Source organism: Pseudopipra pipra, chromosome 1 (assembly GCF_036250125.1).
Source record: "Pseudopipra pipra isolate bDixPip1 chromosome 1, bDixPip1.hap1, whole genome shotgun sequence".
NCBI lineage: Eukaryota > Metazoa > Chordata > Aves > Passeriformes > Pipridae > Pseudopipra > Pseudopipra pipra.
In genome coordinates this window covers 76,514,576-76,527,713 of record NC_087549.1, presented here as the reverse complement: position 1 = coordinate 76,527,713, position 13,138 = coordinate 76,514,576, and the positions used below count along the sequence as shown (strand labels likewise).

At 45.0% G+C, this 13,138-nt stretch overlaps 1 protein-coding gene across 2 annotated transcripts in view; it reads left to right on the top strand.

Moving 5' to 3' along the window:
* Positions 1 to 1,007: 1,007 nt before the first annotated feature.
* MYO10 (myosin X) overlaps positions 1,008 to 13,138 on the top strand; it is a 162,905-nt gene continuing 150,774 nt past the window's right edge. Inside the window, exon 1 of one of the 2 annotated variants that reach the window (XM_064661738.1) lies at positions 1,008 to 1,305. In XM_064661738.1, coding sequence (XP_064517808.1) covers positions 1,285 to 1,305 — 21 coding nt within the window. In that variant the 5' untranslated portion in view covers positions 1,008 to 1,284. The remainder of the gene's footprint in view (positions 1,306 to 13,138) is intronic. The other variant, XM_064661733.1, reaches the window with a different exon arrangement.

The window sequence follows — 13,138 nt, the reverse complement described above, 5'->3', positions numbered from 1 at the left end:
CATTCAGATAATTTTTTTTTGACACAAAGGTGAAAGAAGAAAGTTTTTCCTTGTGTAGTGTATGTATTCTTAAGCTTGCTGTTTTTAGCGGTGCTTGTGCTCTATGCATTAGCCATGGCACTTTAAAAAATGAGTTGCACTCATGATGACTTCTGCTACCAAGGGCTTGTCTTCTGTATCATTGCTTATATGTTCAAGCTCCCAGAGCAGTGATAGGAATTCTGCCTGCAACTGAAAGATAGAATACTGCATTCCCTTTCTTTATGGCTGTGACTTATTTTTAATACATTTCTTTCTGCAATGTGAAAGAAATAGGCTGGTATCTGCAAGATTTGATTCTCCTTTGCTGCGTTCCTTGTGCTGTTACTTACCGTAGGGTCAGTGCAAAACTATGAAAAAGAAATATCTCCAAAACCTCAACACTGCCTTGCACGTATAAAGTAAAGGGCTGGAAAACTATACAGAGCAGGGCTATTTTCATCTGCACTGATGTCTCAGTGAGTGGCTGTTTCAGGCTGTGTTTAGCAAAGGAACACTTGTACGGCTGAGGAGGGACCGTACACAAGTTTGCCACACACTTCCCCAAGGGCTGCCTGTCCGCAGCGGAACTCTGCAGGTACGTGTTCTTTAGCAACACCTGCCTCGGGCAGTACCTCCCGCCGGCTGGCGGAGCTTTGCACGGCCGTGTGCTGCCGAGCACGGGAGCGGAGCCTCCCCCACACCGAGGCGAGTCCCCGCTCCCCTTCCACCGCCCGCACTCCTTTCACTCCGCATTCGGACGCGGGTTCCCGTGCCACGAGCAGCCGGACACACGTTCCCGGGGCCGCCGCGGGAGTAGCACCGGCGGCAGCTGCGGGACGGGACGGGACGGGGGGCGCTGCCCTCGCTCCGGCCGGGGCGGGGCGGGGGCGCGGCTGAGCGCGGCGCAGGGAGCGGCGCGGCCCCGGCTCCGCCTCTGCTCCTGCCCCGCCTGGACGGGACGGGGCGGCCCCGGGCAGGAGCGTGCGGCGGCGGGAGCCTTCCTTGTCCTCCTCCTTCTTCTCCTCCTCCTCCTCGTCACCCCCTCCCCCGGCGGCTATGCGCTGCCGGGACCGCCCGGCCGAGCGGCGCTGAGGGGGCGGGCGGACAAAGGCTGCGGGCTGGTGCCGGCGCTGGGGCGCGATGGAGCGGCGCGGCGGCTGAGGCGGCTCGGTGGGGCCGAGCCGGGACGGGCCGGGCGGCAGCGGCACATGGTGCGCGGCTGGAGCCCGGTGCTGCGACCCGCGGGCGGGCCGAGGGGCCACCATGGACAACTTCTTGGCGGAGGTGAGCGCGGGCCGTTGGGATTTCCCTCCTTCTCCTCCAAAGTGGGGTCACTTTTGTGGTGCAGGATACCGGCAGCAAAGCTGCAGGGGGCTCACGAAAAATGTCGCGCGTGCGTTCCTTCGAGGGCTTCAGTTTGCAGGTATTTGCAGGAGCAGCCCCTCGGGGAGCGGGAGGCGGGGAGGGAGCTGCGCCCCCCAAATTCCCGGCCTCTCCGAGGCGGAACTCGCGGCCTCCGAGCTGGAGCGGTGCTGCCGCGGCCGCTGAGTGCCCGCAGCCGGGCGGGCGCTCGGCGCTAATTGGGACTTATTAGAGCGGCAGTGGATGGAGACGCCGGTGCCGCGGCTCTGCCCCCACAGCCCTTCGTCCTCCGGCGGCACCTCCCGCCCCGCGCGAAGCGGGGAGCCGTGGGCGCCCGTGCGGTCCCTGCCCCGCTCCCTGCTGCCGGCGGCGTGGCAGCCTCTGAAACTGCGCCGGGGTGGCAGCGGGGGTTCCTCCTCGGGGGTTCCCTGCGTGAAACCCGGGGAGCGCGCTTTGTCCGCCTCGCACGGGCATGAGAGGCTTCAAACGAGGGAGGTTTCAGAAGCGGGGCTGCCGTTGGGCACTCTTTCCTTAGGGTCTCTTTATTAAGTGTGTGTGTTAGTAAGTATAGACGAAATCTTCTGATACAAAATGCAAAGTAAGGAGGCAGAAGTCTTGAAAGTTTTTTGAGCTTTACCGTGGTCTTGTGGATCTTTGCGACTTCAGCGTGTCGGGTGAGGAAACCAAATCAAAGGCTCCTTGCTACTAACTATTTGCTAAACGTGGTATTTGCTAAAAGTCTGAACTTGGGTCCTCTTCTGGTCCAAGTTAGCTGAATTTTATACAACAATATTTTACCGGATCAGTTCAGCCCGCCTGATGTCGACACAGCCTTATGAACATAAGGTGTCCGGGATCAATGGCTTCTGTGTGTCTGTGTTGTGCCTGTAGGTTGCTGGCAGAGCCCGCGTCTGGCTTGTGACTTCTGGTGACTGCCTGCACGCTTGCTTAATTGCACCTCTTGCCGAAGCAGTTGCACTGTCAGGGCTGTAAATATAGGCCAGGCATCTGTTTTACAGAGCTGCGATTAAGCTGCAAAACTGTCCTTTGCCCTCATGAAATAACGTCCCTCGTGTTCTCAGGGCTGCTGTTGATGCTTCCACAAGAAAAATAGGTGATCTGTTTACTGAAATAATAATTAGTCAAATAAAAGAAGGTCATACACTTTACTGCTTGTTGGCTTTTCATTTGTCAAACAACAAAAGTTCTGTCAAGGGCAATAAGAAGGAAGAAATACAGGATTAACTTTGAAAAAGTCTGAGTTAAGTAGTAATATTACTTTTTTTTTTTTCTTCCCTGTAGAGGATGTAGTCCTCACCTTCAAAACCTTGCAAGCCATGAGCAATATGGTAATATTAGCCTAGCCTTGCAAAATTAGTCTGAAGAGTCATTTGCTCCAACACAAAGTACTGTAGCATGCCCTACATAAAGGTGAAGAAGAGTTTTCATGGTTTTGACTCTCCTATTAGCCAAAATTACTTGCTCCAGGGAGAATGCAGGTAAATTTTGCCAGTCTGTGTTACCATTTCAGCATGTATTTATGTTAATTTGTGGTTGCTGCATGTGGACTTTGATCTTTCTTAAGAACTTTGACTCCCTTTCAACATGTTGGTATTACTTTAAAAGATCAGTAAATATAGCACCTTGACTTTAATCTGCATCCAAAGTCCCACCCATAAGTATAAACATTTTCCTTTCCTCACACCAGAGCAGAGCATATGTAAATGGCATATGGGGAACGTGAGGCACAATAGCAGAAATGCACTGGGCTTGACCCAGCTACTACAGAAGAAATGTCTGTTGAAGGCACTGGATTGAGCCACTAGGTAATTTAATTTGTGTGAGGCAGACATCCTGCAGCTGCTCTTTACAAAAACATTTGCTGACTTATCTGAGGGAACTACTGTTCTTGTTAAAATAAGTTCCAGTGTGTGGAAGAAAGAGGAAGCTGGATAAAAGGCACAGGTAAAAAGCCCAGTCTGCTCTGCTGTGGTTTATCAGCAATGTAAGTCTGCTGATATAATTATATTTTGAGAGAAAGGCTGGTAGTGAGAAGGGTATATACTGGCACTTCACAGGGGTCCTCAGTGTGAGCAAGAAGCCCCTGTTCACAGCTCTGGAGGCAGGAGTGTCTTTTAATCTGTCTGTTGCAGAAAAATATTGAACAACTTAAAGGTCTTATAGGAAAAAAACTCCTGCATTATTATAGATGCTAACTGTAACCTGCTTTCAGTATAGCATGATGCTCACTGGAACAAAGTGAGGCAACTGAGTAAAACACCTCTGGAGTGCAGGAATGTGTGTCTCAGGGGAGGTTGGAACTTGCTACCTTAAGTGAGGTGTGGGATAACACCGAGCTCCCGCCAATCACCTGGTGCTGCCGTCATCTGTGACTTAACAGCTTTTTGATTTCTCCATCTTGCTGCCCAGTTTCCTTTCTTTACTATTTCTTAGTACTCTTAGTTTTTATTCTTACAGGACAACAAGTTGTCATACTTTTCTCCAGGGAGCCTTGATTTCCATCCCTGTCCCAATTTTCTAACTCAGCCAATTATAAAAAAACCATGGCTCTAAGTAAAGAATTAAGCCGGAAGAGTTTGCCCTGGAACTTACTCCCCAAAATGCTGAAAGATACTAAAGTGATAACAAAATTGCATTCTGAATACAAAGGAAAAGTGTTTTCTGAGGCTTTTAAAAAAGGCTGTTGATTGGTCTGTACTACATTACAGTCTTTGAAGAAAAGTTGGTGGTAGAATTTTAACTTTTTCAGTATATATACACAGTCATATTTGCATATCTTAAGTATTAAAACCTGTAGAAATCCTGGAGATCCATATACAGAAATACAAGTATAGATATGTGCAATAGAGCCATTTGGCTATGCTGTTCAAAACAGCCTGAAAAAATTGTTCCCATATGTTTTACCAACAGCTAGGGTGCTCACAGGGAAGCAGTTTCCTCTGGTAGTTGAGGTCAGAGTTTCCCAGTGAGAATGCATCCCTGCTAAAAGGGGATGTATCCATCAGGGAAGGAGGAGAGTAATTTCCAGATGACAAGGAAGAGAAGAAAATTTTGTACAAAAAAGGTAGGAGAGGGAAGCTCATACTGCCTTTTCAGCATCTGAAGTTCCCAAGCAGTGCTTATCAGGGAAGCAGGGGAAGTGGATGCATAAGTCAATTTTATCTTCCTCCTCTTATGTGGTGAGTCACTTTACCCAATACATATGGTGTGTTGGACTGAACCATAGTTGCTGTCCATGCCACAGGAGGACTCTGGCATTTGCTGGCCCAGCTGAGGTCAGAAAGGGCTTGAGGTTGGGAGGAATTTCTGTAGGTCATCTTGTCCAAACCTGCCCTCTGAGCTCATGCTCAGCTCCTGGGGAGTTTGCAGCACAATGTGCATAGCGGTGGCTGCAGGGATTGTTTGGGCTTAGCTGCTGCCAAACTTAAAAGACAAAGGATTTCCCCTGCCCCATAATTTCCACAACTGGAGGAGAAAAACTGTCTCCTGCCTTCTGTCTAGCATGTCTGGGTTGCTGATGTTGAAGGAGATAATTATAAAGGCATCACCATCATAGAAGCTAATGTTCCTCCAGTGCTGCACAGGTGTTTATTTGAAAGTGCAGGGTAGCCTCCTTTTAGGCACAGCAGATATTATGTGTCTGGCATGCTCTTATTTTTAGGAATGCCATTGGTACCTCGAGTTCAGGAGAGTTTCCTTCATTTCTGCTTTCCACAGTTGCATGTTTGCTTGTGTACCCTCTTTTAAAGAAAGGGCTCCCAGTATGTGTCCTGAAGAAGCAGGTGTTAAACTTAACTCTGTTGAAAGGATATGGGTCAGAAGTTTGAACTTAGCTTCAGGGAGCTGTCAGAGGAGATATCTGCTTGAACCTGGAAGCCCTTATTTCAGTTATGCAGCTTGCAGAAAACTTTTCCTTGGTGCTCCCTTGCAACATCTGGAAGAACACAGCCTCACAGCACTGAGTCCTTTGAGGGCTTCACCGTCTCCTGCAACCAAGTGGCTTTATGTCGGGGTTTGACCTATCTGGATGTCAGGCACTCACTGAAGCCACTCATTCTCTGCAGCTGGACGAGGGAGAGAAAATACAGCAAAGCATTCGTGGGTTGAGATAAGGGCTGGGAGAGATCACTCGCCAAATACCGTCACAAGCAAAACAGACTTGAATTGGGGATATTAATTGAATTTATTACCAACAAAATCAGAGCAGGGTAATGAGAAGGAAAATAAATCTTAAAAACACCTTCCCCCACTATTCCCTCCTTCCCAAGCTCTACCTCCTATCCTCCATCAGTGCAGGGAAATGGGGAGTGGGGGTTATGGTCAGTTCATCACAGATTGTTCTGCTTCTGCTGAGGGAGAGGAGTCCTTCCTCCACTCCAGCATGGGCCTCCCACAGGTTCACAGCGTCCGCTCAGACATCCACCTGCTCCGGCGTGGGTGTCTTCCATATTCTCACTCTGCTTTTCTCTGGCTGCAATTACATCTGCCTAGTAACTTTTTACTTTTTTCTTCTTAAATATGTTATCACAGAGGTGTTACCACCATTTCTGATGGGCCCAGCCTTGGCCAGCGGCTGGCATTGGCTCTGCTGGACATGGAGGAAGCTTCTAGCAGCTTCTCACAGAAGCCACCCTGGTAGCCCCCCCACTACCAGAAACTGACCATGCAAACCCAATACACCTTGGCACTTGCAAGGTTATTCTCTTAAAGAGAAAATCTGGTGATGCCGATAAATACCTGTATTGATATACATGGGTTCTGGCTGTGCTGTGCAGAATAGTGTACCTGTTCAGGACAACCTTGGACGTCTCCCCAGTTTTCATCTAGAAGTGTTTTAATGATAGCACAAGCACAGGTCTGATGTTCCAGCCCTTGGTATTAGTGTAAGCTGTGTAGCTTACACCAGCAAAGATGCCTTTCAACTGGTGGGGCAAAACCATCATCCCATGAGCAATGGCATAAAAGGTTCTGCTTCTGGAGAGCTTCTGAGTGCCAAATACATGCCAAGCAGAAAGAGTGAGTCTCTTGGCTGTTGATGTTGGCTGTGTTCTGCAAAGTTTCTGAGCTGTGACTTCTTCTCAGATTTAGGTTTTTTAAAAGCTGATGGTTGTTTCGTCGACAGTTATTTTTAGTTTAATTAGAGTGCATTACATTTTGAATAGAAAATGTTTCAAGAGAACTCAGGAGTACCTTGCTAAGCCAGAAAAAAAAGAAAGTTTTTGCAGGTTTATTTCTCCAAGTTGGAAAACCACATTCAGCTCATCAGTAACACATCATTGTAACTGCCCACTACACGTACTTCACATGTGCCTTTCATAAGACAAATTTGTGCAACTGAAGCATAGTTGTTGTCACTGGGCTGGAGCCTAGCAACCCTGCTGGCATGACACATATTGCAAAATGACACAAGAATTCTCTTAAAGCTGCAAAATACATAAGTATTGAAGTTGGCAATAGAGGCTCTACGTTGTGCAGGGTCTGCTCATGGTTTTTTTGATACGTTCAGCCAGACTTCAACCAAGGGATATCCGTGAAACCCACCATTACAGAAAACTTGGCTGTTTCTGAGTCTTTGGGTTTTTTACTTTCTAGTGACACCTCACTGAAATGTTACTTCTTCTTTGGTCTTTTCCCTAACTGTATGTTTGTGTTAGCACTTTGTGTGTAAGCTATTTTGCTCTAACAAGATTTTCTTCTTTGTGTGTTTTTATTTGGTGAGCACTGTTTCTGGGTGATACTGAAGGCTGTGAACCTCTTCAGCTCCTTTTTGGTTTCAGAGCTGTTGCACAGCCTGCTGCCTGGTAAAAGGGAATTGTGTTTGAAAGCGTGGCCAGTCCCAACTAATTCTGAAGCCGAGTGACATGGGCTTTTACCAGAAATTCTCCACATTTTTATCCATGATTCTGTGATGGCAGGAGGGGACCATATTGTGGGAGAGAGGGAAGCAAAAAGGAAGGGTAGCTTGAGATTTCTGTGTCACATGGAGAGTTTAGTGTGCTGGTCCAAAGAGTAACCTGAGAAACCCTTCAACCTTTCAGTGCTCTTGTTGCCCCAGTGCGCCTCGAAAGATAGAATGAAAAGTTTGGGGTCCCTTATCAATAATTATGCATGGTTGTACCATGTTGGGCTTCTTTGGTGGTGATCTTGAGTTTTGGCCTGGTAAGACCAATATAGTCTCATTAATCTGTTTTTTGGCTTTAGAAGACAGCTGGAGGAAAACCGGTAGGTCCCTGGCTCTGTATGTGGGTGCCTATGTGTGAATATTTGTATACAGTGTCACTGTCTTTGCAGAGAAAAATCCAGACCTGACCCCTAGCAAGTGAATAATGTGCCTCCTTTTTATTTTTTTTTAATTTCAATATGGATAGTGAATATTGATGTAACTTCAAAAAAATTTCTAGCAAGAAATTTTTTGTGTCACAAATCTTTTTGTGTCTCTTGGGTGGGTGCAGACCTGGTGGAAGGTGCAGCAGCCTCCAGCAAGGGGCAGAAGCAGCAGCTCCACCCCTTGAATGTCCAGTGTTTTGACTGTGTGCCCAGCACAGTTCTGGAGGGAAGCGTGTCCTCTGGGTAGTTTTATCTCACCAACCTTTTTGGCTGTGGGGCCAGTATTTTTCCTTAGTGAATCACCATCCCAAACTGTGGTCAGAGCCAGGAACATAGTTTTGGGTGGAGCACCAGTAGAAGAGCAGGAGGTAAAAAGTCACTTTAAATTAAGGCTTCAGCTGAGGGGGCAAAAAAAAAAGAATTACCAGCCTTAAGTCACTAATTGTGGCAACTTTACAAGTTTTGGGATGCGACCTCAAAACTTGCCAGATTGATTATGACTTCAGGCATATGTTAGAGGATCATGGCTTAGGTGTTCTCATTTCTCTTGACTTTACTGATATTTATCATTATGAGACATTTTAAAGCATTACTGAGACATAAAGGAGGATCGTTTGGTGTTAGGATGACAGCTAAGGGCAAATTACTATGTTTTAGGTATTATTGGTTCATATTTTGCATGATGGCTTTTTTTTTTTAAATTATTTAGAATTTTCTAAGATATCCTATATCTGAAATCTGAGCGTTATCCATTGGCCATATTTACTGTAATGCAACTTTGTTTTGGACAACCCCCCAATTCAGAAAGGTTAAGTGGATTATCCTTTTCTTAAGAAGTCTGCTAAGTAGCTCAAACGCTCCATTCTTTTAAAGACAGAACTTTTCAAAGTAGGATTTCAGAATGGGAAATGATATTGAATATGCTCCAGATCTGCCTTGTGAAATAAACTGTATTCCTGCCGAAGAAGAAACTACAGCTTTGTTACATGGAAAGTATGAGCATTAAATGGGAAAAATATATTGGGAAAGGTTCATTAGGAGACAATAACGAGTAAAGATTTCCTTGTATTTCTAAAGGTTTCTGTGAGAAGTAGGAGGATGTTGGGGGAGAATATACTGTCCACTCCTAGACTCGTTTCTGCCAAGTCAGTGATCAGTATTGTCATCTCAGCTAGGTCCAAATATCATTTATGCTTGTTCCCCATATCCTCAGCTGGGACAGCCAGTGAAGGGGTGTCTGTCAGCTTTTCTGTGGGATGTTGTTCCATGGACACCATGACTGGGCAGACACTTTTCCACTGCAAACCAGTGACTGATTGGGGAAGGCTGCTGAGCTGTTTCAGCTGTAAACATGTCATACCTGTGCATGTTTTACTCATAAATACTCGCTCTCTATTTAGGTGCTGTTTTCCTTTGTGGCCAAGTGACTTGGTCTAGCCTGTGAAAGCCTTCTTATTTGGTAGAAAGTTTAGAGGTTTGTGTTGCCTTTTTTTTTTTCATCAAAATCCCAAACATGAGTGATGTTGGAGTAACCTGATAATACGTTTTTCCCTGTTGAATAGGTTATTAGGGACAGACACAATTTTGGTTCACATTGGAAGCATGGCCGAACACATTGGATTGTGTTTGGTTTCACTGGACAAAGTTATTTCCATTTTCTGTAAACTCCTCTGTGGAGGAGTTCAATACAATTTCTGTATGAGATCTTGTAGTTTTTCGTAGTGTGAAATTATTCTTAGGTATTTTTCACCAAGGAGTAGCCACAGTCAATGGCTGGAAAAAAAACCCCAAGGAACACTTCAGCCCTTTTAAGGCTTTGAGAAAATGTTTGCAGTTAACCCTGTGTATAGAAGGAAGTCTTCAAAAATGAAAGGTTCTGATCACTTGGATGGTTTTCTAAACTTGCACTGAAAATTCAAATGCAGTACACTTTAGGCTGGATTTCTTGTATGTCTCAATGACGTTGTCCCTAGTGGGTAAATATGAGCATATTGGAGCAGAGCCTAAATGTGGGAGTTGGTGTAATACTTTTTACTACTTCTAGGTTTAATGGCATGCTGAAGGAAAACATTCTGGAGGGTAGACTGTACTCCTGTAGTGTCCAGTGGCCTGCCAGACTTCAGAATTGAATAGGGTTCCTGTATTTGTATGTTAATACATTATAGCAAATACATAAATTGCTTCAGTGAGCCATTTTGCCTGGTTTATGGTATCAGACTTTCCTTTCTTTGAAAGTATGTCATCTTCTTCTTGTGGCAAGCTTCACTAGAGGCTTTTGACTGAATATGAAGCTAAGGTGAATGGTCAAGTAATCAATATTCGTTTTAATCCATCTCTTAGGTGGATTAAATGTTTCTATGATTTTGTTTTAGTTCTGGTTTGTTCCAAATGAAGGACAGAGGAAGGAAGACGGGAGCTCAGCAACAGACTTCAGGGGCCAAGCTGTGCCTCCACACCTGATCCTGGTTGACGGCATACAGAGGGAGAAGGGCTGTGCTGGAGGACTCGGGAAATAAAAGACTAAGTGCCCTTTGATGTGTTAGTGTTGCCTTTTCCTATATATTCTTGGGAAATTATTCATAATCCTTTATTATATGTCAGTGATACAAGAGTGTGCTAATACAAGTCTGTTTTGTTTTGGAGAATGCCCTTGAGGGAGTTGCTGTAAGGACACACTAGCACAGGAAAGTGTTTGGTTGTTGCTTTTTCCCCTGGGGGCAAAATTATGTTTGCACCTTGAACAAGTTTGCCTAAGGGCGTTTTATCATGGCACATCTGCCTCTATACTGGGGGTGCCATTAAAAGTACTGGGAGTCTTTTGGATTGTGTTCTCTGTTCTTAACTTCTTGACATGGCAATGCCGGTAGAGTGGCACCCTGCCGCCCAAGCCTGCTATCATGGTTTCAGAGTCAGGATTGATTGTGGTGCCTGTAGTATAAACTCGGGTGGAGACCTGAGGCTCAAATTGTTGCTGAGTCCCAGCTCCCAGTAACTTCACCCCAAATCTTTTGTTTCGCTTTCTCTTACAAACTTTCAAAAGGCTTTAGAAAATTTTTGATGAACTTTCCAGCATCTGGAGAAAAGTAGTTCTGGAGAGCATTTAGAACTGTGAAAAGTGGTGCTACTGGCAAAGCCTTATGTGGTTTTTTGTGTTGTGTGCTGCACATGTCTGTTGTCCTTCCTGGTCTTGCTGACAGAAGGGCAGGATTTATCTGGAAAGATTATCATGCCTTCTCTTTTGCATTCAGCCAAACTCCCCTGGTTTTGGGGACAGGAGATAAGAGAAGTTTATTCCTTGTTTTGAAAAAGTATTGATGTTTGTAGCATTATCGGAAATAGATTATTTGGTCCTATTTTAGTTACTGTTGTTTAGCATGACATTAAAATGTTTTCTCAGATGGAGTTAAATATATTTGTTAAGAGAATGGGATTGTTTTTCTTATGAAGTTGTTTACCTTGATGAAAAGTCAATTCCTTTTGTTTAATGTACCCGTCTGGTTTACAGAACCAGCGGAGATCGTTTCTATTTGACCATTTTAGTGGGTGAAAACCCAACTATGCATCTTGGTTAGGGAGTGTTTTTATGTGCTTCAGAAAGGAGCCAAGTTGGCAGGATACTGGAGTTCACATCAGGACGAGGAGTAGATGCTCATTCTGTAGGTCAGACTTCTTGCTTTGTTGGTCATCTTCTTGGATCTCTTCCCCTTATTAAATATAGACTGTGGTTTTGTGATGAGGGTTTATCTCCTCATTACAGCTTTCTGGTGATGGGTATGCTGATTAGGTTTGTTTGGTGTGTCCAATCACTTAGTATATTCCCTGGAAGAAAATAAGAGCAGCGTTTACAGCAGGGTTTTGAAGGGTGGCATTTCCTGCTGCTCTTCAGACCGTGTACCAGGAGGAGTATCCGATGAAGTGAGCTCTTTGTTCTTGAAACTCCAGTTGGATTCTGCTATGTGATATTTGATAAGCTATTTCAAGGAATAAACATACGCAGCAACTTTGTGCTAGAAAATGTAATTTGTGCAGCAGCCCTTTTTTTTCTGCCCTGAAATAACATTTCTAATATTTTGCATGCCAAATCTGAGAAGTTTTAACAATTGATAGATGGGATTTTCGCATAAAGTTGCACAGCACTTAAAGCAAAAGACTGATTCTCTATTTATGTTAGTTTTGAGAATCTCTGTTCCTAATTTCTATTTCTGTCACACCATTTCTACTGTCATTTTGCTTTGGTAATCCAGTACCTTAAATGACTAGGGCTCTGGTGCAGTAGTAAACTCCCTGGGTTTTTCTTAAACAGAAGCCCATGAAAAAACTGAATTGCAGTGTGATGAAATAGTTGTATTAAACTTTTACTGTGTAGTTACACCTTTGTCAGTAGGATGCCTTTGTACCATGCAGTTAAGGTGGAGATGTCATCAGTAGCTGTTGGAGGACAGAAAGTAGTACCCCATTCTGTGTATTTTCTTCAGTGGTCCTTTGTTGTTGGCTTGTTCTTAGCCGTTCTTAGGGTGCAAAGGGAAAACATTGAGTCGTGGGATCCTTTTCCTTCAGATAATGATTCAACAGTTACTATGTTCCAGCTGCTTTTCAAGTCAGGCAAATACAAACTGTAGTTCTGAATTTTGATTTCTTGAACTTGTGTGCCACTTACAGAAACACTCCTTTATATTGCTTGGAATTATATGATTAAAAAGTGCACAATTGCTTTATACAGTCAGAGAGGCCACAAAAGCTTTGCCGTTTTCCTGGGATTTTTTTTTTTTTCTACTGTAAAGCATCAGAGGTTTTGGTAGGCAGCATGAGCTGTGGCTGTCCAGGAGCACAGGGACGTGTCTCCTGCTCTGCATGTAGGTGAGAGTTGTCCCTCGTTAGGCAAGAAGAGTGGGTGCATATGAATCAGTGGCTAAATTGAAGGGACAAAAAGGGCTTAAGGCAGCAAAGGTCCAGACAACTGCAGCAACAGGTCGTGCTCTTGCAGGGATGGCCCCAGGCACTCCTGGGGAGGCAGAGGAGGGGAGACTGAGCAGGAGCACATGCTTTAGCAGGATAGCTTCTCAAAGGGGTCTTCTTGTTGGATGGGACAGCAGTGACTGAAAGGTACTGCTTTAAAATGCATGAATTAAGCTTGTTTTGGCTTTGCAATTCCTGTCAAAGTTGAAGAATAATCTTAAATTGATGTTGTCTGGCCAGCTGGAGGTTTTCTACCTGTAGGTTTTGAGTGTGTATTTGCTGGTTAGGTGTCTGATATTATAGAATCATAGAATATCCTAAGTTGGAAGGGACCCACACGAATCATCAAAATCCTGGCCCTGCGCAGGACCACCCAAAGAATCACACCATGTGCCTGCACTAGTCATCAGAGAGATCAGTGTCTGCCCCTTTGCTTTCCTTGTGAGGAAGT